Raw genomic sequence first — 23,482 nt, 5'->3', positions numbered from 1 at the left:
AAATTTGTCCTTAAGCAAGCCTTTTTCTGTAAAAAGATTTTTTTTTAAATGATCTTAGTCTATTAGAAAAAAAGCAATTGTTTCCCTGTCCTCCACAGAAAAGTAGTTGTATTTATTTTCTAGTAGTCCAGTGTCTGGTAAGCACTGCAACAGCTGTGAGGACGGGAAAGCAAAGAGAAAGGAGACGAGTTATACTGAACACTGATTTCATTCACAAGTTCACTTGAAATTGGGAGCTAGCAGGGAAGGTGGTTCAAACTTCTCTTAAGGGGAAAGTTTGTCAGTAATAAACACACAGCTAGGATCCACGGTTATTGTTACAAGTAACAGAATGCTAGAAGTAGCAAAAAGCAGAAACTAGTAGCAAAGAAGGGGGTGGGAATAATGTATCTTTTGGTGGCATTCGCAGCTTTATTGTCAGGATGAAACAAGGTCCTGTGAATCTTATTCACACAAAACTTTCAGACAAAAAGGGAGAACAAAATCATGTCATTAGTGCAAAGTCAGAACCTAAAGCTCAGAGCACTCTCAAGACAAACACTATACTATAATATCTTTATTCAATCTCACACATATGGATAAGAAAACTCTGGCTGGCTAACTAGTAAAACTAGAAAAAATTCTCAGTTACCTATACAGAGCAGAGTGGGTTTCCATCTCATTACAGAGAAACATTTTTCTATAAAAATTTAAATTCTGGCAGAGTTCAAGTTGAAGCCATCATACAGCTTCTCAAATGTACACAGAACAACCAAAAAATGTAAGGGGAAGACATTTATCACATGTGGATATTCAGATGCAACTGGAAACACTCAATACACTGCAGAGAAGAAGGAGGAACATATAGGAGAGAATTACAACTTTTTTTAATGACAGCACCCATAGATTTCATAGTGCTTGGAAGCTCTTCAAAGATGGCAGCATATCTCAGGAATGGCAGTGCACAATCTTACTGCTTCCTCCTGCAGAGCAGGATGAGTCACTCAGCACAGCCAGAAACACCATTTGATTTTGAGCTTCTTAAATAACCTCTATGCCATACACCATAAAAGAAAAAACAACAAATTAGCTTGTTACTTGATAAACTAAGAAGTGGTAAAAGCACACTTGGACCTGTAGGTCGCACTACCTAATAAAAAGCAACGTAAGAGCACTGCTCTTTCCTCCACACCTTTTACAGCTCTTCCACAATTCTTTCCTTTTCCCCAAACTATGGACCTCATTGATGTTTCTGCTGCATTTAATTTCACTTATCCCAGACACCAAAGCAGTACAAAATAAAACAGTAACCTCTTTATGGTAACTGCATCCCATCTACATTTCCATTCTTCACCCAGAAGTTAGATACTTCTAAGTTAGCGTAGGGGAATTATTCCTCCTCTCCTAAGACCACAATCCTGTCCACAAGCCTTGGAAGGTGTGGATCACAGGGACTACCTGAGACCTAACATTGATTACCTTTTGCCAACTTAAGTCTGCTGCAACTGAGCAGGGTGATCCTGCTTTCCACACATCCTTGCCCTTTCTTAGGGCTGTTGTCAGCACCAGTGCCACTCATCAGCATCATACCACCACTTCAACTGACCTCACCAGTACCAATTCCAGCAAAAAAGGGAGTCTCAAGTAGGCTTTCCCCCCTCCCCAATACAGATTTAAAGTAATATGTCATCTCAGGAAGTTGTATTTCCATTGCACAGCTTCAAATAATGCTGTATAAAGGTTGCTACCAGAGAGATGTGTCCCACATCCTTTACACTCTCCTCCAGCTTTTGAGACAGAGTGAATACAGTCAAGAACATAATCCAGCACAGAAAATGTCTTCCCACACAAAAAATCTCACTAATCCAGCTCAAGCATGGCTAGGTAAGAGTCAAGAAAGAAGGAAGGAAACACAACAAACCTATTCTGGTGACAGCCCACCGAATTAGATGTAACAAAGTCATGGTGACCAGCAGAATGAATTGTTAAGAGGCACCTTTACTACTTCTTGTAGGCGTCTACAGAAAAGGTAGATACCTTCTCTTCACATCATTAAGACACTATCATACTCTTTCTTATTCCTGACTTGTCCTTCTAAATGAAGGAAAATACCAAACCAGATTAAAAAAAAACAAAAAAAAAAGCACAGATACCTGAGCACCCACAAGTTGCAGCAAGGCTGAGTTCACAGGAAGGAGTTCAATGTCTGTGTTGATAGTGGTCTGGTCAAAGGGACATGCCTTACGGTGGAGCTTGTTGAGGCACATCTTGCAGACAGTGTGGCCACAACCCAAGCTGATGGGCTTCCGGATGGTTTCGTCGAAAGTCTGTGTGCAAATCGGGCAGGAGAGAAAATCCGTCCATTGTGGAGCTTGTACAGGCATTGCTTCAGGAGTTAATTGACGAGACAAAAATCTAAAGCACAGATTCCACTGGAATCAAAATCTTGCAAAAAAGTCTGTTTGGTTTTAAATATTTTCTGTAAGTACAGACAGTCTGCACATAGTGTGAAACATAACCTAGAAGAAAAGAGAAACACAAAGTTAGCATTCTGCAGTAGAACAGGCACATGAACTCCTTTGTGCTAGGGAAGTACCACTCATTGAGCTGTAGCTGAACTAGGAGTGCAGTTCTGACATTAAAACACAGGACTGAGTCACGACTTGCTTTAATTCAAGCTTGTCTCTGGCTCTGGAAATGGCAGTGTAAACCACTTCTGCTGTTATACAGCTTAAAATAAATCAAGGAAGATAACTATCACATTGAAGTTATAAGACTAACTAGCTTTTAGTTTTTATAATCTCTCTATAAATGAGCAAATTGACAGCAACAAAATCTGAATAAAGAAGATAATTCCACTTTGGTACAGTATCTACTGTACAAAATAATTCAATATATAAATAATTTTGCTTAGACAAGGCTTCATCCAAAGTCTCTATCACAAGTCACCTTTCTTCAGAGTCCCGTGGGCTCTGGATTGGCACACAGTGAGTCCAGGAACAAGGGAGCTGCCCAAGGCTCAAGGTGGACCTGGATAAATGGCTCAGGGTCAGACACTGCAATACAGCTCTCACACAGCACTCAGTGACATCATGTGCTGCTACTACAGCACCTTCACACAACCTGATCCATACTGAGCTGTATGGTACCACATGGACCCACCCAGACACATCTCAGTTACCCTGAGAATCTGCATGCACTCCTGCTGGAATGCAGCACCCTTAACTTGCCCTCTGTCTGACATCCAAGCACCTCCATCCTTCAGAAGACAGACAACCACTTCCAGTAGTCATTTATGACTGGATGACTGACAACTGATCCTAAACTCCTGCTTTTATAACCCCAGTTTATATAATTCACTGCCTGCTTAGAGATTATATTGATAGAGAAAGCAACATCTTTATTGAAAACCACACTGAAACTACAACAGAAGAGAAGCTCAGAGGTCTTTACTATTGGCACATTCAAATCAAAATACTAAGAAGATCAAATGTTATTCATTATAAGGGGAAGGAAGAGGATATCCCTTTTGAGACAGGGAAAAAGCAGAACTCATATGAGGAGAAATGTAGAAGAGTAGATGGATCACATGATATGAAAAAATCATAATAAAAAAAATTCTGATGTCTGGATTACCTTCACCAGCGGATTAGAAAAAAAACAAAAAGAAAGTGCAAGTCACTAACTCACAAGCAATTTTTCTAAATCAAGCAGCAAAATGACAACAAAAACCCCACCCAAACCACCCATACATGTATTACTTTCTCTTTCCTACACACCATTGGCTTCAGTTTCAAACCAAGGATTGCACACTTGCTTGCCAGTATCTGTACTGACAGAAAGTTCTTCCATAAGCAAAATAGCAACTTTTTATCACATCTCAAGCTTAAAAAAACATTAACAATTAAAATCTAAATTTTAAAGGTAAAGAAAGAAGCTGTATATCAGGACCTGTGCAATGCAGAGTCAAAGGATTTTAAAACAGAAAAGAAAATCTAAAGCTAAAATAAAGATTGAAAAGCCTCTGCCACTTCTTTCAGGAAAAAAAAGGCTTCTTTTTCTCAGAATTTAGTGCAATGTCGTTCACAGTTAGCATTATTTTGCCAAGGTAAACAATGAAGTGTTACTAGTTAAGCTTTTAGCTGAGTTTCATCAAACACCCAACCTTAGCTCTAAAGCTAATGAAAAGAAGTTGTACATGATGATCCCTCTGAGTCACTTCCAACTCAGGATGTTTTATGATTCTAGGGAAAAAATAATTTTTTCGCCCTTCAAAAGGCAACATACAATGGCATACAGCTTCTGGTTGCCAGCCAGTAAGGAGTCAATAAAAAAAATCAGAATTACCCAGGCAGGGTGGTACAAGGAAGAGGCACCACACGTGGCTAACCCTGCCACCACCATTGCACAATGACAGGATGTCAAGGTTGTTCAGGGTTCCTCCTTCCAAAATACCTCTTTAATGGCAAAGCAGCTGGTTTTTTCCATCTTATCTGCATAGAGTCAAATCATTCCCATTACTTATGTATCACCACAATCCAAAGTAAATCTGCTATATTTTCAGGTTGAAGTATTCTAAGAAGTATTCATTCACTGAGAGATAATATCCAAAAATATGCAGCAAATTTATTTCCAAGACTTCCCTGGCTACCTGCCCTCTTATAAACTGAGTAAACTTTGGTAACAAGCATTCAAGCTAGAATTACTCTTTGTAAACCAAATGTGCAATAGAAATTACCCAGAAACTCCATAGAAATCCTTCTGCAAAGAGCAGTACACAGCTTGGTAAATTTACTGTATGTATAGTGTGCTATGAAATATCCTTTGGGGATCAAAATTTCAGAGCTGAATCATAATTCTTCCTTTTGTCCACACTGCTATTAGAGTATCTAGCAACAATTACTCAGACTCCTCTGCAATTCAAAAACAAACTAAACAGTCTATTTAAAACAAATTATTAGCCAAGCATTCAGGAAAATAAGTTTGTCATTAACTGAGAAGACTTAAAACCAGAAGCTAACACAAAAATGTTCCATCAAGTCTAGAAAGCAGATGTGAACATTGAGACACCACTATCCCAAGCTGTGAACTGGAAGAGAAGTTTAATGCAACTTTAACATTAGTTAACTAATAAAAAAAAAACCACCTGTACCTATGGCAAAATGAAATAGGTCATATTTATTTACAAATTCAACAGTTGAAAGAGAAGTTTTGGGAGTCTGGAGATGGAGGGACTAATTAGTGGCATCCATGATCCCATGTCAAGATAGGTCTCAACGGGCTGGGGAACAAGGGAAGCAAAGCTTATACATAAGCACAGCTCCCAGAGACTCTACAGGGTCTGAGATGGTGCCCTGGTGCCTAAATGCCAAAAGAAGGCCACTGACAATTGAACATACAGCTGAGAAATCTCAGAAAGTCACCTATTCAGCACAGTCTAGCTGCAGAAACAGATGGCTAACTGGTGTGATGCAGCCAAGCTGCTCCCCATGGAAAAGAATAGCTGTTGAAACAACAACCCTGTGCTACTATTGAATCTTCACAGCAGATCAGCACAACACTGGAAATTCCTCTGATCCCACGCAAGTGGGAATGGCATCACAGGGACTGAGGATTCCCAAGCCACATGCATCAAACCAAGTACTGCTGCTGGTGCCATAGCTTTCCACATATCTGGTCCTATTTTCACACCAGATCTTCAAACTTCCAACATGGGAGCCGAGCCAGGCGCTGAGATACAATGTAGAGATGTGAAGTTGCAGAAGATATCTATGCCTTGTATCAAGGTTTGTGACTCACTATGACCTTGGAAACAAATGGAAAAAACCAGTCTCTAACTTCAAAGAGCTACTTTAAAACAGGAGACATTACAAACAGCAATAAAACAGTGGAAGTAAGACAGTTTCACTATCACTGTCTGCTATTGGAACCATCATCACTACAGAAAGAGAAAACTTCTTTAAACACGTACAGTAGGAAAAGTATATTCCCTTTTACAGTACAATGCTTTTTTAAAAAAAATGTTTCTCTTTAGCATCATACCAGAGTAAGCAAAACAAAGAATGCAAAAATTCATCAAAGACATAACTATTTCCATAGCCCTCCTCCCCATAACATTACATTTTTAACCCACCCTCAATTCACTAAGTATTTCACACTCAATAGCTTCTTACGTTGTAAAATGTATATCCATACACACTGCTTTGTGCATGATTGAAGAAAATAGATATATCAAAACTCAAGAAAGCAAAAAACTAAAAAGACATATCCACAGTACATAAACTAGAAGACAAAAAGGTGTAATTAAAAATTAAGATGCCCTAAGACACAGGCCTTGGATCCTACACTGAAGCCAGAGTGACTTTGTTATTTCTGAGTTTGAAAATATAAAATACCTGCATGCAAGTCTCATCCTCCTGTTTAGTCCTACATAAGCTGTTTTACCCACATCTAGAACCACCTGGAAAAATTTATCCTCTCTTCTGGGCCTCCCAGCCCCCCAAAAAATCCTTGAAATTCCATCCTTCAACCCAGACTGGAAATGTCACGCTGTAATCAGATCGGTGACCTGTCTCCTCTGGGACCCTGCCAGTGCTTCAGTTTATGATTATTCCATAAACCACTGGAACAACCACTCAATCCTTACTCTGCTGGACTACAATGCAGAGGCTGACACAGCCTCGCATCCAAGCTGTCCTATGTCTGTGGCAACCAGAGTCTTCCACTTGTCCTTTGCAGATTCAGCTCCTGGCAAAAAGATGTTTGCAAAATGCAGAACAGTCTGTACCAACATCCACTGGCATCAAGTTTCACACAGAATGGCACACAGGAAAACTCCTCTGCTTTCAGTTTGAATTAAGCACATTCTCCGAGGGAGTCCTTCAGTGCAGGTCCCAAGCACACCCCAAATTCTCTCACAAACATGTTATTTGGACCCAGCATGCTCTCACATGGATGCATCACATGCTGTTTCATCACTACCGAGCTGGCACTGCTCTCTCCCAGCAGCAGTCCACACTAAGTCATGTCACAGTTTAAGGAGATGACTCAGCATACCTAAGAGGCACCCTCGGCTCAGCTCCTGCCAATTCAGTAGATACAGCTCTTAACAGCATTACTCACTCCTAAAATTCAGTAGATATAGCTCTTAAGAGCACTGCTCACTCCTGAGTTTTCTGTATCCACACAGGATTTCATTACCCAAACAGAATCATCACCTTGTTAACCAAAATTCAGTTAAGCTGAAGCAGTTTCATTTTTGCTGAGTCTTACTCCTAGCTAAAGCACGCGGAGCTTCCTGTTGCAGTTACCAGTGAACACAAGTAAAGCCTATTTAGTGCTAAGCTTAAAGCTGCAGCAGCTCCTCAGAGCCAAAACAAACTCAGGCTTGCCAACTGAACTGCTCACGCAGATACACCTCTTGAGTAATCATTATTTATTCTAATAAAGAAAACACAATTTCATTAATTCTTTTAAAGACTCTTATTCCTTGATAATAACTTGCACTATTTTGAGTACAAGGTACTTTTTCAGAGAAAAAGTAACCAGGCACACTTCTCTCTTCTGGTTCTGTGGTACATTAACTACTTCAAAACCTCTCTGACACTTTGAGATTAAAAATAAATCAACAACCTAAATTAAATTAACAGACAACAGTAAAGCAATTCCTAAATCATAAGGATTACAAGATACTCATAGTACAATTCTAGCCAGCAGCTGAACCACCTCCATTCTTGTCTAGTGCCAAACAAACTTTTGCCAACACTTCACAAAACTTAGTTTGTTTTCTACTGTAGTGTGCTCATTGTAATGAACAGTATTTCTGAGGGCACTTAAGTAGCTTTCTTCTTTTCCCTGAGTAAATACTTTAAAAATTCCTGAATTTAATTTTAGGGAAAAACTGACTTGACAACCTATAGAAAGCCCTAATCAGCCAAAAGTAATGTGGTTTTTTACAAGCACCCAGTACTGCCAACTTCACAGTTCACAGAAAAGGATAAATCACTCTAGCAATGTTTTCCATATCCAGTTCCACAGAAAAACCTCTGAAAATTTTTAAAGGGAGAGGGAAAGGCCATACCTGGTCAGAGAAGAGTAGGTAGAAGAAAAAAGCTTCTTACCTCTGCCTGAGAAGCTCCATGAACAACACATACCATAAGCCCAGAAGAGTATATCTGACAGATTCAGGGTTTTTTTTTCCCCTTCCTGTTTGCTCTCTCAAACTTCTCAGTAAACTCTCCACTGGCAGCTAGTGCCTGACTTCCCCATTCCTGCTCCACGCATGCGTGTTGCCAGCACACACCCAACACCACTGAACACTGCCCACAGCACAGAGCCCCAACAAAGAAATCCCCACCCAACTCCAAAACCTGCAAGTCTGTACATAATGCATAGTCCCACCCTTCCTTCAAAGCTTTACTTGGCTTTAGTAGCAGTATAATAAACCTCTTAAAAAAAAAAAAAAAAGCAAAGATAAAATAATGAACATCATCAAAACTGTGTCCCAAAGTACTGAAACTCAGTTAAATCAGATTCAAGACCTACTTTCTTTTCTCCTCAGTAATTTTTGACTGCAAAAACAAAGAGGAGAAATTTATGTAATTTCAGGCAAAAGTCACTTACTCAGTAGTCAGTGAAGTACCTTAGAAAAATGAGGCCAGTTAAGGACAAGATGTTATTCTTTGTTTGAAGCTCCCTGCCTAGTAATAACACAAGAAAAACGAGAAACCAAACAATCAACATCACAACTCCACCAGAGTCCCTCCCCAACAGACACTCTGAAAGCAATTGACAATGATTTAAGCTTCCCAACATCCTGTGGGGCAAGACCTCATGTCTTCCTACAGAAAACTGTTGAATTAAGTTATTTATATGGTGTTTAACAGGAAAAACATGGAATGAAACCCAATATATCATTTTTGAAACGTGATGTATCATTTTCTTGACCTCTAGTCTCACCTAAGCACTATTAGGGTCATGAACAATAAAAGACAACACATGTAGACAAAAGTTAAGTGTTGTTGCTCACGCCTTTAGAAATATAAAACCTGCTTGTGAACAAAATCATAAATTTTCAAGCAAGATATCCATGTATCTCCCAGCTTCATACTTTCTGGTTGATATTATACATTCCCTTACAGCTTATTTAAAAGAGGAAGTGACAATTTTTAATAGCAAATGGTTTTATGATCTACCACCAAGAAATTTTTTTCTACCAACAGATGATAAAGCCTAGGCAGTTAATAGCAGACAACAGCTCTACAACATTCCTTTCACTTCAAATTACGAGTTCTTGCATTTGTCAATGAAAACTCTAACAGTAACACAACAATTAAACCAGTATTTAAAAAATCAAGGGAAAAACCAAACAGATTAAGAGAAGAAAGGCAGAAGGCACTTTAAAAATCCACAGCAGTTTTCAGGACAGGGACTTGGGTTCAACTGGTCAAATCATCAAGAGCTCTCAACCCTGCTGTCAAGGAGGCAAGCTAATAATTTGCTTTTCCCAGAGAAGACACACGTTTGAAAAAAGCCAGGACAAAGATAAAGAGGACAAGCTTGTAGAAGCCTTCAGATTCAAGGGTACAGACTGATATTACCTTTCAGTGTCAGCTAGGGAAGTCACTACTCTTTCTTTCTTTCTTTCTCATTCCTTCCTAAAATATTCCAGCTGGACTGATTACATAGCTGTCCCAGCTGAGTTTTAAACATAGATCTTTATTAATAAACACAGGTAGGCAGAAATGTGGGAGGACAGCAATTACACAACCAATACCTCATTTTAACTAAAACAAGGCAACAAATCAGCCACACAGCTCGTCTAAAGTAACTCCAAGTAGTAGACTTTATGAAGAGAAAGCAATTGAAGTGAGTAGTGTTCTGGATCACCAAGACCAGTATAGTTCTTTTCCATGCAAGAATAATCTACATTTACCTGAAAACTACTATTACAGGCATCTGGCAGATGAAAATTAAAATTAAGTTACAGAAAGAAGAGAGTAAGATCTTGATGTCACTGCAATGCCATTATCCTGCCTTAGTCATGAATCATTGAGAAGACCCAGCACAACTCAATGAAAAATAAAGCATTAAGAAAAGCAATCTAACAAAGAGGTATAACATACTGTTTGCCACCCACTCTTCAGAAGCAGCTTTTCTCCCCACTTAATTCAACAGCTCTAATTCTGCTTTCATGGCAGTAACACTACAGCTACAGTAACATTACAACTGCAGTGTCAAACAGTGAGACAGAAGGGCAGACTTATAGACTGGCTGGAGATATTGGTCAAACACAGTTCAAAAAAGCCCTCTAAGCTATAATAAAACATTTAATAATTATCTCCCACCCCCTCCCACCCAGTAAACTTATGTAAGAATACTACCTCCAAAACGAAAAGACTGAAAGACTTAAAAAAAACAAACCAAGTAAAAACCTAGGTTTTCCTCATTTCTCTCCGTGACCAGTCAAGTCTAGCTACTAAGAGAATACTTAAACACTAATCAAACAAGTGCCCTTGTGGCCAAGAAGGCAAATGGTATTCTGGGATGCACTAGGAAGAGCACTGCCAGCTCTTTCTGAGCAGATCAAACTCGATCATGGTCAGAAATGGATGCTCAGAAAGTTCTACCTGAACATGATGAACAACTTCTGTGCAGTGACTGAGCACTGGAACAGAGACTAGAGAGGGTGTGGAGTGTCTCTCACTGGGGATATTCCAGACCTGTCTGGACACAATCCTGTGCCACGTGCTCTGGGATAACCCTGCTGGAGCAGGGAAGTGGGACCCGATGATCCACTGTGGCCCCTTCCAAACTGATCTACTCTGATCCTCTGAAAATACACAAGCTGTAAACAAAGTGCAAATCACAGCCAATACCTACAAGCATGAGATTTAACACAGCAACAGCAGAATGTAATCTCTCAGAATAAACTGTGTTATCCACTGTAGCCTTGTGAGGACACAAGTATCCAGACTCACATTTGCATTCTGCAACCAAGCAAGACAGATACTGAAACTACCTCTTTAGCATTCCCAGTACATTTTCAAGGATAGGCTTAGAGCAGGGCAAGTTTAAATTGCTTCACAGAAAGTACTATCCATGTCCATGTTTCATCTCTGTTAAGGACCTAAGCCTTTCCAAATCAAATTCCCTTCCTTATCACATTCACTTCTAAAAGGTTCCAAAAGATGTTCCAGAGCTGTTAAATGGTTAAGAAGTCCTGGAAACAAGGGAAAAACTGTGGGAAGCACAGAAGAAGAAACTTCAAGGCAGACACTTTTAGCATCAGTAAACTTGTCAAGTTTCTAGGTGCAGTTTCATAAGCAGTTTATTTGGGCACAACCAGGGCAACACAGGCTTTTTATGTATTTCTTCATTAATGGAAGCCATCTTGAACTTTTTTTATTGAGCTTTTAACTAGCTACCTAAATGCTATTCAGCAATCCTAACAATAAGGATGACTACACTAGCAGGCTGGAATGATGAGAGTAGGTGAAATAGAATAAGGAATATGAACAATAATTTGTGGAAATCCACACCAAAATTAACTAATTTCAAAAACAATGCTAGATTTAAGCAATGTTTAATGGTGCAAGTTATGTAAATACAGTCAAAGCCATCCTTTCAGCTCCCTGCACTTAACAGCAATGAGCAAAGTACTGTCCAGAGAATGCTCCAGCAGTCTGTAACTCCCATTGCCCTCCAACCCCTAGAACCTAGTTGCAAATAAGGAAGCAATTGTAAATGCTACAAAAATAGCTTACAGGGCCCAAACCAGATAAACTTCTTTGCTGAGTCCAGTAATAGCTTCACTTGCAATAATAGCAGAAGTATTACTCATCTGTCAAAACTACATTCTTTATCTTATTCTACCTGTTTTCATGACAGAGACTGCAATTGTGTATTAATAACACAACCTAATCTACACTACAGGTCTGGAGTCACCCAAGGTCAAGGGGCAGCTGTGGCAGAAACAGCAATGAGCCTGGAGAACTTCAGCTCTCTTGTTAATAATTGCATAAATAAAAAATTAGCTAGTCATCACATTACACAAGATTTTTTCCATACCTCCAACAAATTTGATGTAAAAATCCAAACACTATTCAGCACTGATAAACCTGCTCAAGACCTTTAGACCGTGTTAAATTACCATTCACACAGGGCTTAAAGTCTTTAAGTAGCAGCAGGAGAGGTCACACAACTGTTGCTGAAAAGCAGGTTAATTCAGGTACATCTGACTCAGAATGTAATTGAGCCTCACTTACTTTAAATGATACTGTCAGCCGGTGATTCAATTTGTAGCACTGCTAAAAAAAGCAGCTCCAGAGGCCAAGAATAGCCTGGGGCAAGGTACTCCTTTTGAATTAGACTTTTCATGCAACCTTCAATTACATGAAAAAAATCCCATCCTTAAATATTTTGCAGCCTTGGTGTCAGTCTCACCTTCTATATTCATAAAAATAGAATCTTTTCTTTACAGCTTGACAACATCACTAAAAGTTGTGTTATTTTAACACAATCTGGCTTTTAGTGGGCGCAGAGGAAGCCACAGAGGCTGCTTCTGAAAGAGAAGCTCCTCGAAATTTCTACGATGTCCAGCAGAGTCAATCCCTAAAGGCCGTGACGATGGACATACTGGCCGGCCCACCACGCCTGTGATGAAAAAGAAAACAGGGAACTCAATTCCTCTTCCTTCTGCCTCTCCGGGGGGTGGTGAGGGGGGACACCGGGCCCCTTCCCGGCGCCACGAGCAGCCACGCAGCCGAACCCGTGCGGCCGGGAGGGGCCATCCCAGCGTCGGCCGCTGCCATTTCGGCACGGCTCGCAATGAGCTGTACTTGCTCAGCCGCTTTCAGGCATCACGCTGCGAGCAGAAGGGCAGAGGCGGCGGCAGCAGCTCTTCTCCTCCTTTGCCCCTCACGAAGGAGGCGCTGAGCGGAGCCGCAGCCGGCGCGGTCAGGCGGGGCCAGCGGGACCACGTGACCGGCAGCCGGGGCACGGCGAGCAATTCCCGAAGCGCTCCCCGCACGGAATCAACAGAGTGCTGCGAACTCTGCAAAAACTCCTCAGCTGACACAACTTGAGAACAAACGGATCCACACCACAGACACCATCTCTCCCGAGTCAGAAAAAAGCACAAGGTAAATACGTGACAACAACATGGCGACACTAAGGTCGGTGAAAAAGCGGGAGAGGGAGGAGGAGATGCTCCAGGCATCGGAGCTGACATTCTTCTGCAAGCCGTGGTGGACTATAATACAGCAAACTGTCTCCCTGTCATTCATGAAGTGCGTGGGGAGACGCAGAATTCACCCACCGTCCGTGGAAATAAAGGTGCTCACGCGGGAGCGCGTGTGGATGCTGAAAAGAGTGAGTAACCCAGTGAAAAACCTGAGCAGACACTGAGAAGAGGACTCTTGCTTTTATACTAGAGCAGCTCATCCTTACAAAAAACTACACCCCACGAACTAAATGGCCCACAAAAAGCACTTGTGGAAAGACTGCTTTGCCCGTGGGAGGGACTCACGTTGCAGCAGGTTGGGCAGGACTGCTACTCGTGAAAATCAGAACTACATTTGCAAAGTTCACAGGGAACTGTCTCTTGTGGGAAGGGCCCCCCACGCATAACAGAAGAAAGTCCTTTCCCTAAACGAACTGAAGAAAACACTTTTAGAAGTGACAAACCGACTACAAACCCCATGTTTTGTGTCCTTGCACTGTCAATGAAGGGAAAAGAAGGGCTGTGGCAGGGGGAAGGCGTTCTAAAGTTCTACTTTAGTTCTCATCCTCTTTTAATTCTGTTAATAAATTTTCATTATACCTTTTAATTTCTGAGCCTGTTTTGCCCTTAAGAGTGTTTTCTCCTAATCCTTATCTCAACCCCATGAGCCTTTTAGGTGTCCTTTCCCCTTCCTCTGCTCAACCATAGCAGAGGAGAGTAAATGAATAGTTTTCTGGGGTTTTTTTTTTTATGGGTACCTGGCTTATAATCAGTGCCAAACCCATGACAAAAGTACCCATAGTTTCAGTGAGTGGAAACAAAAGGCTCAAGCCTCAAGGTTTCCATTAAACACCTACTCTTCTACTCTTAAACCAGTAACAAACATTTCAAGCTTAACCACAAAAATGAAAGTTGTTGCCTTACATTTCTTTTTTTAATAGAGCAAACAACATAAGATAGTAAAAGAGAAGAAAATCCAACCCCCAACATCTCATTGATCCTCCTATCAGTAATGGAGAAGACATACATTTATTTATTTTTTGCAGGAGCCTGAATTCAACTGGGAAATAGAATATCCTACATCCTCTTATAAAGAGGCTTTGAATTATAAGCCTAGTTATAGAAATTTAAAGTTATATAACTTGAAAATCATTCAATCAAGAAGGCAAAATACAATAATTTAGGGAATAATCTAATAAAATCCAGTGCCAACTTGATGCATTTTGCTGTGTATGATTTGTAAAGAGTTCTCCTCAAAACAGGGAATGTTGTCTTTTAAAAGAAAGTCCTCTTACTTACTACTTACTTTGCATGAAACTTATTCTAAATGGAGCAGTCCACAAAGAAGAATTTTTCTCATTCCCAGTCTTCAAAGATACATTCATCTCTAAAACATATTATAACTATATTATTGCAGTATCAGCAACCAGAAAGATGTAAAATATAAAATACATAGGACACAATCTCACAAACTATTGCTGGAGTTGTGTTACTAAAAAGTACACAGATCTCCACAGCATGCTGAACCAGCTTTTTAACAGCAAAGGGCAAACTTGCACTAATGAACTTTATTCACAGAAATTCAGACTTCACCCAAGGAAAACTAAGATACTGGACTGGATAAGGCCTATCTAGTCTAGTATCTTAAAGATAAGAGTGAAATATTTTCAGAAATAAAATAACAGTAGCTGCAAAATCAAGCAACTCTGTACTTCATTTGGGTGATTTAATTTCAATTAACAATCTCCTTGAAGAAGTGACAGCTCACCACAAGCTTTTAATTAGGCATTGTCCAGGACTGCTATGAGACTCCAAGTGTTTGAGCATTCACACACCCTGACTGCAGTGCTACCTCTTCCAGACCTTGACAGTACATCTGAGCCGTGTTTTAGTCATGGTGCACATGGACTATTGAGAAAGATCCCTTCATTTTTCAAATTTCCTACTTTTAAGGGTCTTAAAAATAGAACTCAGCTGCCCATTGCACCACTGTACCTGCAGACCAAGCCATGACAAATGACAAGCCAGCCATGTACAGCCAATATTTGCATGATTTGATAATTGAAATTTCCTCTGACTGGTGTCACGTAAGTCTGGTTAAACAGCAGGTATCCAAATACATGATAAGGTATAGTAAAGGAAAACTAGGCACTGAAACTCCCTTATCACCCATGCAGTCCCTCTTACACATTCCTGTATTCAGCCACTGTTTTTTTTTGGAATAAATGCAATGACAGTACTCTAAAACCCAATGACAAACAACTCAAAAGAGAAAATTCTGAAAATGGGTAAGCCAAAGGCAGCTGTAATAGCACTAGCTCTCATAACTGCACTGGGAATTATTCAGCATGAAAAATGTTACAAGAACATTTTTATGTATTAAAATGTATTTATTAGCATACTTGAGTCACTGAATTTCCATAGGCTTACTGTCCATTTTTAATCTGTAATGGCAACTCACATAGCAGCTTGTCAAATCAACATCACTGTCTATTCCCACTTCTCAAAAGCTACACCAAGTTTCTGAAATTACACTAATGAATTATCAGATATGCTTGAAGGAAAGGATTGCTGTCACTAACTTCCCCTTCCTGAAGGCTCCCAATTACTGTCACATGAACTAATAAATAAGCAAAGGCCTTTTCCCCACCCCCTCTCCTGGGGAAGAACAAGTCACATTTTTATCAGGTGAATACCTGTATTAGTCACAGGAAGACACTGTAGAATGTTGTTCCTTTTTTTTTTTTTTTTTTTTTTTCAATCGAGATTTTAGCTAAAATATACCTGTGACTGAATACCTGGTGAGTAACCTTGACTCCACACCCCTTTCCTCTCCTCTAGTGCCTAATGCAATAGCCACACCATCACATCCTCAAATACCAATAGCAAGGATTTCTGTGGAAGCCTTTCTTCCTGGTATGTCCTGAAACAACCTACATCATGACCAAGCTTCAATTTGACAGAGTTCAAGTTCCATTCTCAACCAGACTAGTGAATCTAAAAAGTCACATAAAAACTGTAGTGAGCATACAATTCTCAGAAACACACCCACAGACATCCCCACCCAGCTCTTGAGTGCTATTTTGTTAGAAACATTTGACAGAAAAGTTCCACTGGGAAAGGAGTGACCAGAAAAAGCTTACTACAGATCTCTGTTTGCTGAAATCATGTAAATCCTCAGATTTAAAGAAAATCAGGAGAGAAATATTACACTTCTATGAACTACAGTGCAGACATTGACACTTAGGTTATTCTGCCATAACTGATGAATTTCCATTACTCCTGGTGAAGGAATGAATGCTAAAAGAAAAAAAAAAGAAAAAAAAAAAAAAAAAAAAAAAAAAAAAAAAGCCTGAAAGCTACTTGCCAGTGTTGATACTATCTTATTAGTCTGATTTTTATTTTTTTCCTTTCTGTAAATGCTACAGAGATGAGAAATAACATTATGCATTTAGGACAGATTAAATTTTGCTACATTCTCCCCCACTAAGAATATATTCTGCAAAAATCACACTGCTCAGAGGGAAGATAAGTCTAGAAACAGAGAAAAGGGGTAAATTTAGTATAACTTTAAGGAATATATTTTGATTTGCAACCAACTGGGCTGTGCCTTTTTGCTTCCTGGCTAAGGTGTTTGAAAACTTTGTGCACAGCCTTTCACTTTATTATTTTTAATAAAAATAAGAAGCATCTTGCACTCCAACAGAACCTTTATGCCTACAGGCAGGTCACCAGTAAAATGCTAAGCAGTATCACTGAAGGGAAAACTGAAATGCTCAGTTTCCCAATGCATTTTAGCACAAGTTAGAACCAGGCTATTCCACATACCTCCACTCTCACACTGTTATCAACAGGGAACTTCTTATAAAAAAACATGGGATGGGATGATTTAGAAGGTTTCCAAACACAGCCAACCCTTACTCTGAGCACTGAAATTATTCACGTGTCCCTGAAGACTCTTAACACAAATACATCCTTGTAATGGAATCAAATGTTCAGGAGACAAAACCAGATGGAATCAAAGCAAGATATCTTCAAACCAAGAAATGGATTTGTATAAACTACAAAACAGTAGATAAGCAGCATTAAAAGGCAGAACAGAAGAGATATATTCAGCTAGCATGATTTAACACAGCACAAGTACAGGAAACTAGCAATCCACATACAGGTTAGCAAGTCCAGAAAACAATCCTACTGGCTCACATCTCTTCAGCAGGATCTGACAATAGCTGGCAACAAACCAGTTACATTTTAAACAGTCTGGTCTACTCCAAGCAACCAAAGGTTAAGCAATTCTCACTTTCCTGAATAACATTTTCTTTCCACTGTTATGATTCACTTGCAAAGAAGTTACAGTGTCAAGGCTTCTATCCATAAGGCCTGGTTTAAACAACCAAGATGAAAATTAAAATGGACTATAGGTTTTTGCAGCACTAAGGCCTCCTTTTTAATTAATTCTACAGGAGGCCTTCTGACACAATTAAATGGCAGAATGACTCATAAAACAGGAAGGACAGCCTGAGTCGTTACCTTTGCTTTAACTAACCCAGTCCACCTCATCAGGCCAGTTTAGCCTAACTTATTTTTATCTTTCTCCATCTCTCCCTTTCAAATTCACAACAAAGTGGTCACAGTGCTCCCTAACTTCTCATCAGTTGCAGAAGAAGCATTGATGTTCAGACAGTCCTCAGTAAAGTCTAAGAACAAATAGTACCACGGGTTGTTCCATATCCAAACCACCCATCCTGCAACTCTGAACAATAAAGCAATGAAACTAAAAGGCAATAAACCACCTCTGTTAACTGCATTAGCTGGCTAAATTGATGAGTGGCTTGGCTCAGAACAAGGAAAACTAAGTCAACAGTAAGAGTTTTATTTCAATCACTTTTGAAGGACATTTATATCACACACAGTCACTGTAGTAAGACATGGAGAAGTTACTAACTCAAACACAATTGCTACAAAAAGTGAAGAGTGCCAAGTTATTATGAGCAATGTTTACTCTAAAAACAAAGCACTGAGAAAGTTCAATGCTACGAAATACTGGTAGTGTTCCACAGAACTTGGTTTATTAACAAGGAGGTAATTAAGACCATCCTCCCTGGCATGAATTTCAATTCATTCACTGTGTAATACCTTCCCTGAACCCTATTTCTTTTGCCCTAAAGATAGCACCTAATTCTGAGTTGGGGACCAACAGTGTCTGACACAATTAATCAAAAACATTTAGCTGCAAGTCTCTGAAAACCTCCAATGCACAGCAAATAGGTGAGATTCCTGCTACTCTAGTAGATGTCTCCCTAGTATATAGTAAGGAAGTTAAAAGTTGTAGCTGAAAACCCTTCCAAGTTGCTTATCATTTGAACTAAAGTAATTGCTCAAAATGAGTTCAGGAGAAAGTGCTGAGAAGACCTTTAGGTCCAGGCTAGAAGCATTCCTGCTCCATCAGCTGATCAACCAGCAATTTTAAAAACAACTATATCTCAATTTTCAAAGCTTATCCTGACAGGATCTAATACACACGGAAGCATCCTGAAAAATAATTATGTTTGGAATGTTCAGATTTTAATTTAAGATCAACAGCCTGCTTTGAAGGAGTATTTAATTAGACAATTTTAAAAACACCTATTAAACTGGAAGAGTAGAGAGATGAGACCAACCAGACTTTCCAAGTTAAAACAAAAAACAAACTAAATGAAATAAGGAACCACCTGCAAGATCTCATTTCCCCAGCCTACCACATTTCAGCCATTTCAGCTACACCAAACACTCTGTTTCTTCAGTTGTCTTGTGGCTGAAGCAGTCCTGTCTCAGATCAATACAACATGCACACCACAAACACCAGAAATTCAGAAATTGAAAATAAATACTTTTAAAAACGGTTCTGCAAGCGATCTGTAGTGTGAGTCTATTCAGCAAGAGCAAGAACATGTCCTTATGGTGGTTTTAGTGACCCTGGCTGGAAGGCATAACTGTCAATAAATCCTCCAGCTTCTGTAATACTGAATTCCAGACTCACCACAGTATTCCCTGACACAAACACTCTCTTCTGTGTCCCTGGCATCAAATTACATGGCAACTGTGTCACAATCTATGTGAAGCAAGTGAAAGATACATTTCTCCAGCAACACTTCCACTACTTTTCAGTTTATCTGAGGATCTTCCATCTCTTATATAGTGGAATGGGAAAAAAATAATCCTTTTGTGCAACAAAACAATCCTCTTCCCTTGTCTCCCCTCCCCTCCTCATATCTCCTTCTCACACAAAGAATTTTGTCCACATTCCTAAAAAATTCTTCATTCTAACAAGGTGGCTTATACTGTAAGCATCTATCTACTTTGTACAATCAGGTGATAAAGAGATCTTATTCTCCATGTGGTGTTTAGATTTCCTGAAGTAACTTTTATTTTTTTTTTTCCCTGGGGGAAAAAAACCCAACCTAGCATGTGGGGCAGAAATTTTCATGTCTGCACAGGATGTCCAGACCCTTTTGTATATGGATATACATGCTGATGTATATGGTAAGTCATCTCTACCTGCTGAAAGTTTCTCTTAGATGCCCTGCAGCTGCCTTCCTTCTCTCACCTATCAGAAAGTAATCTCAGTGTGAGGCCAGGACATCCATCACACTTCCTAACACAGAGCAGTGCACAACACACATTTACAGCAAATGATTTAGAATTCTTACTATTTCTATCACCAAAATCCCTTTCTTCTTCAGCTGACAGCACCAAATATGCTGCTACCACGCAGTAGCAGGAAAGCTGTTTTCTCAAGCACTCTAACCAGAAATTATTTTTATATCAGAAAAATCTATTTATAATAAGGCCATTAGGACTCATGCACCTTCTTGCCCATTAACACACTTCCACAAATAAAAAACCTCATTAGGAAACCAGTTAGCCCTTGGAAATTTAATACAATTTCAATTTTAACTGTACTAGCAATGAAGAAAATTAGACTGATGCAAAAGGTAATTATCAAGAGATACACTTCTTCAGTAAGACAAGTGGTCAGACTCAGTGATGGAAACTGCACCTAATTCCGGGCATGCTGTGGAATCTCTGCATAGAAAGGAAAGTAATACAACGTAAGTAAACATTTGTGGCTTTCTTTCTCAGTAAGCAGAGTGCCTAAACTTCAGACTACATTACTGTAACAGAGCCTACATGGAATCTTGAAGGTCATACTGAAATTTCAGTTGGTGCAGTGTGTTTATATAATAATCTTTCATAACAGGAGCATATTATATCTTTATTCCTGTATGATAATGGTTCCACCTTCGTTACCTAGTACAGTTCAACACATTACTTTCAAAATGCTAATTTCCCTATGGTTTATTTATCATGTACTTTGAGTCAGATTTGTTTTTCTGGCCCACCAGCCAATGTTACTTGGGATGCTTCAGAAAACAACCACTTGATTTACTGGTGTGGGAAAAACCACCACAAAACCACACAGACCCACACAGACTTTCATCTGCAGAATTATTCAGTGAATCCACAGGAGGAGAATTTTAAACAATGAGTAGGCTTTGCAAAAAACTACAAAGTTTTATAAAGATCATCTGCTTAAGAGATATCTTCTAGAGCTTCTTAATCACTATTCTGAGATTATGGGTAAGTTTGGGAACCTACATGCAGATGAGTTCTTTCCTTCTAGTTCAGCTTTACATGTCATACCATTGGAAAGCTACATACGACTCCACAAGTTTTTCCAAATGGCTCAAACTTTTTTTTCCCCAGGTATCCAGCATGTAAACTATAATTCTTGGTGCAGAATTTAAAAAAAAAAAGGTAAATGTCCTTCGTATCACTACATATTACAGACTGGGAAAGGTCAATTTTCTAAGTATCACAAAACACCCTTTCACAGCATTGGTTAGTTAAGAGACAGAGACTCTAATTAAATGAGATGTCAGTTTTTTGCCATCATTACCAAAGGTAGCCAACATCAGTGTCACCCAAGACTTCTGAATCATATACACAGTAATTAAAGCATTATTTTGATATACACACTCACTGAATCTCAACTTCTGTGATGCTTAATCCAACCAGATTGATAACAGCTCCACCCAGGTTGCTGGTGAATCACTGGCAACATATCAGAAGTTTCCAAAAGCATTCCTTCTTATTTCTCTTCATCTGCTTTAACATAAGCACTTTTATATAATACATGTCTCAAGATGCCCCTAAATTAAACACTGTGATATTAATGTCTGCATTTCCAGATTCATACATTCACCGGAACATTAGTTTTTTTAATTATCAGCATACAGCAATCCCATCAGAAATTTCTAAAATATTTCACTTAAAACTAAGCTAGTTTGGATACAAAGCTGACAAAAAAAACCTCACAAAAACAAACAACAAACCACAAGAAACCATACAAGTTACTTCCTACTTATGTTGATGAAGGTTCCTGCTGCTCTTAAGTGACTGACAAACTCAAGTCTCTGGCTGTCAAAACAGACTGCTCTGATGGTACCTGCCTTTCTAGATTTCCTACAAGCAGCCTGTCAGGCTGTCTGCTTTGACAGACCCTTTTCTAGGACAGAAAGGCAAAGCTATATCACTGGGAAAGGAAAAGGTGCCTGATAACATCTTCTTCTATATATGTTAGTGGGAACCATAATTTCATTATCAGTATTGTGTATTAATGCACTGAAAAAAGCCATGGTGCTCCTGGTGAAGCTTAAAAACTGGCAAAAATGTACAAACTGCTTCTGAACACAGGCTATTTATACAGCCATGAAGTCCCATATTAGCTTCACTGACTTCAAATGCAGTAATACAGACATTTATAGCTGACAAAATTAACCACCTCCACATTCTCATAAGCCTGAAAGAAGTAAGAAAAGGTAAGTTTAGGAATACATTATCTTCTGCCTCATAGTATTCCTGTGTCATTTCACAATTCCACAGCCAAATAATGTGAATAGAGTATAAATGCTGAATTTAACAACTGCATTTATCTTCCAGCGGAGTCATTAAATGACAGCATTGCTACACCAGTTACAATGATTAAAGCAGCTCGGCCACAACCCAGGTTACTTTGAACCTTTTAATTATTTTTGCAATTTTTTCTTTTTTTCCCCCCCACTTCAGCCATTTTCAATATGGCAAAATCACACAGAAAGCCATAGTTTCTGCTGGGGGAACAAATGATTTGTCAGTCGTACTTGACTAAAATTTATAAAAATTAAAAATACACTCTGGACAAAAAAGCATGCAGAGGTAAAAAAAAAAAAAAATTCTTAGTTCCTAGGAAAAAAACAAACCAAAACCTGCATCAGTTCCCTGCTTCAAAACAAGACAGACCGCACAAAGGCTTTTGAGGACAAAACCTGACACCAGGACATTCCCAACCATAAAAGCAAATTAAATCCCAGCTATATCAACACCGCACCCCCGGCATGAAACCCTACCCACTCTCTGGGTGTAATCCAACAGCCAAAACAATGCCAGGGTGGAAAAACTAGTGCAAGGCAGAGAGATCCTGTGCGGTTTCACCATGGTTTGCCCCCATGCAGAGGGAGCCGCGGCCACCTCGCTGTTCCCTCAGGCGCGACAGACAAAAGAGCCACAACCCAGGGCGGAGAGGTGTCCCGGGGACTGCTAGGGCTCTGTCATTATTTCCCCTCCGTCTCTGTTGTTCAACGCGACATAGGGATGAGTTTTCTCACGCAGAGGCAGGCAGAGCCCCTGGAAAAACAACAGCAGGCAAAGGGGACGCACAAAAGCCGCCTGTCCCTCGGCCGCCGCAGCCTGAGGCGATGCCGCCTCTCCCCACCCCCAGCCGGACCCGGTCCCACTCCGCCTCCCCCCGTCGGGCACAGCGACCCGCGGTCCCTCCCCGCCTGCCCGAGGCGTTCGGAAATCGAGCCCCGCAGGAGCCTAAGGCCTGGCGAAGCACAAAGTCACACAATTATTAGAAGTAGAAAGCACCTCTGGAGATCATCTCGTCCCAGCGCCCGTCCCTCCGCCTCCTTCCTCGGCAAGGCGGGCAGAGCTCTCCCGCCCTATTGTTCCCCGCACCCCGCGGCGGACGCAGCGCACTCACCACGCGGGCCGGGCTTCCTACAGCGCCCACGGGCCCCCTCAGCTCCGGCACACCGGGGCTGCCACAGCGCCCTGCTGCTGCTCCTCCAGTAGTACACGCGGGCCCCGGGGCAGCGCCGCCATCGCCCGCCGCCGCCCCGCTGCCACTCCGGCAGCGGCCATCTTGTGCGTCGACTGCTTCTCTCACCGCCCACCTAGCTCCCTCCCCACCGCCCTCCC

At 40.3% G+C, this 23,482-nt stretch overlaps 1 protein-coding gene across 10 annotated transcripts in view; it reads right to left on the bottom strand.

Annotated features, from left to right (window-relative positions):
- Nucleotides 1–23,482, bottom strand: part of RC3H1 (ring finger and CCCH-type domains 1) — a 55,254-nt gene extending 31,772 nt beyond the window's left edge. For 6 of the 10 annotated variants that reach the window (XM_079314238.1, XM_079314241.1, XM_079314245.1 and 3 more), the window contains exons 1-2: nt 23,265–23,473; nt 2,133–2,498 (exon numbers count right to left, since the gene is read on the bottom strand). In XM_079314238.1, coding sequence (XP_079170364.1) covers nt 2,133–2,363 — 231 coding nt within the window. In that variant the 5' untranslated portion in view covers nt 2,364–2,498; nt 23,265–23,473. Of the gene's footprint in view, nt 1–2,132; nt 2,499–8,099; nt 8,257–23,264 lie in introns of those variants that run through there. The other 4 variants (XM_079314246.1, XM_079314247.1, XM_079314242.1 and 1 more) reach the window with 3 other exon arrangements.

This window comes from Erithacus rubecula, assembly GCF_903797595.1.
Source record: "Erithacus rubecula genome assembly, chromosome: 10".
Taxonomy (NCBI): Eukaryota; Metazoa; Chordata; class Aves; order Passeriformes; family Muscicapidae; genus Erithacus; species Erithacus rubecula.
This window is presented reverse-complemented; position numbering and strand designations above follow the sequence as displayed.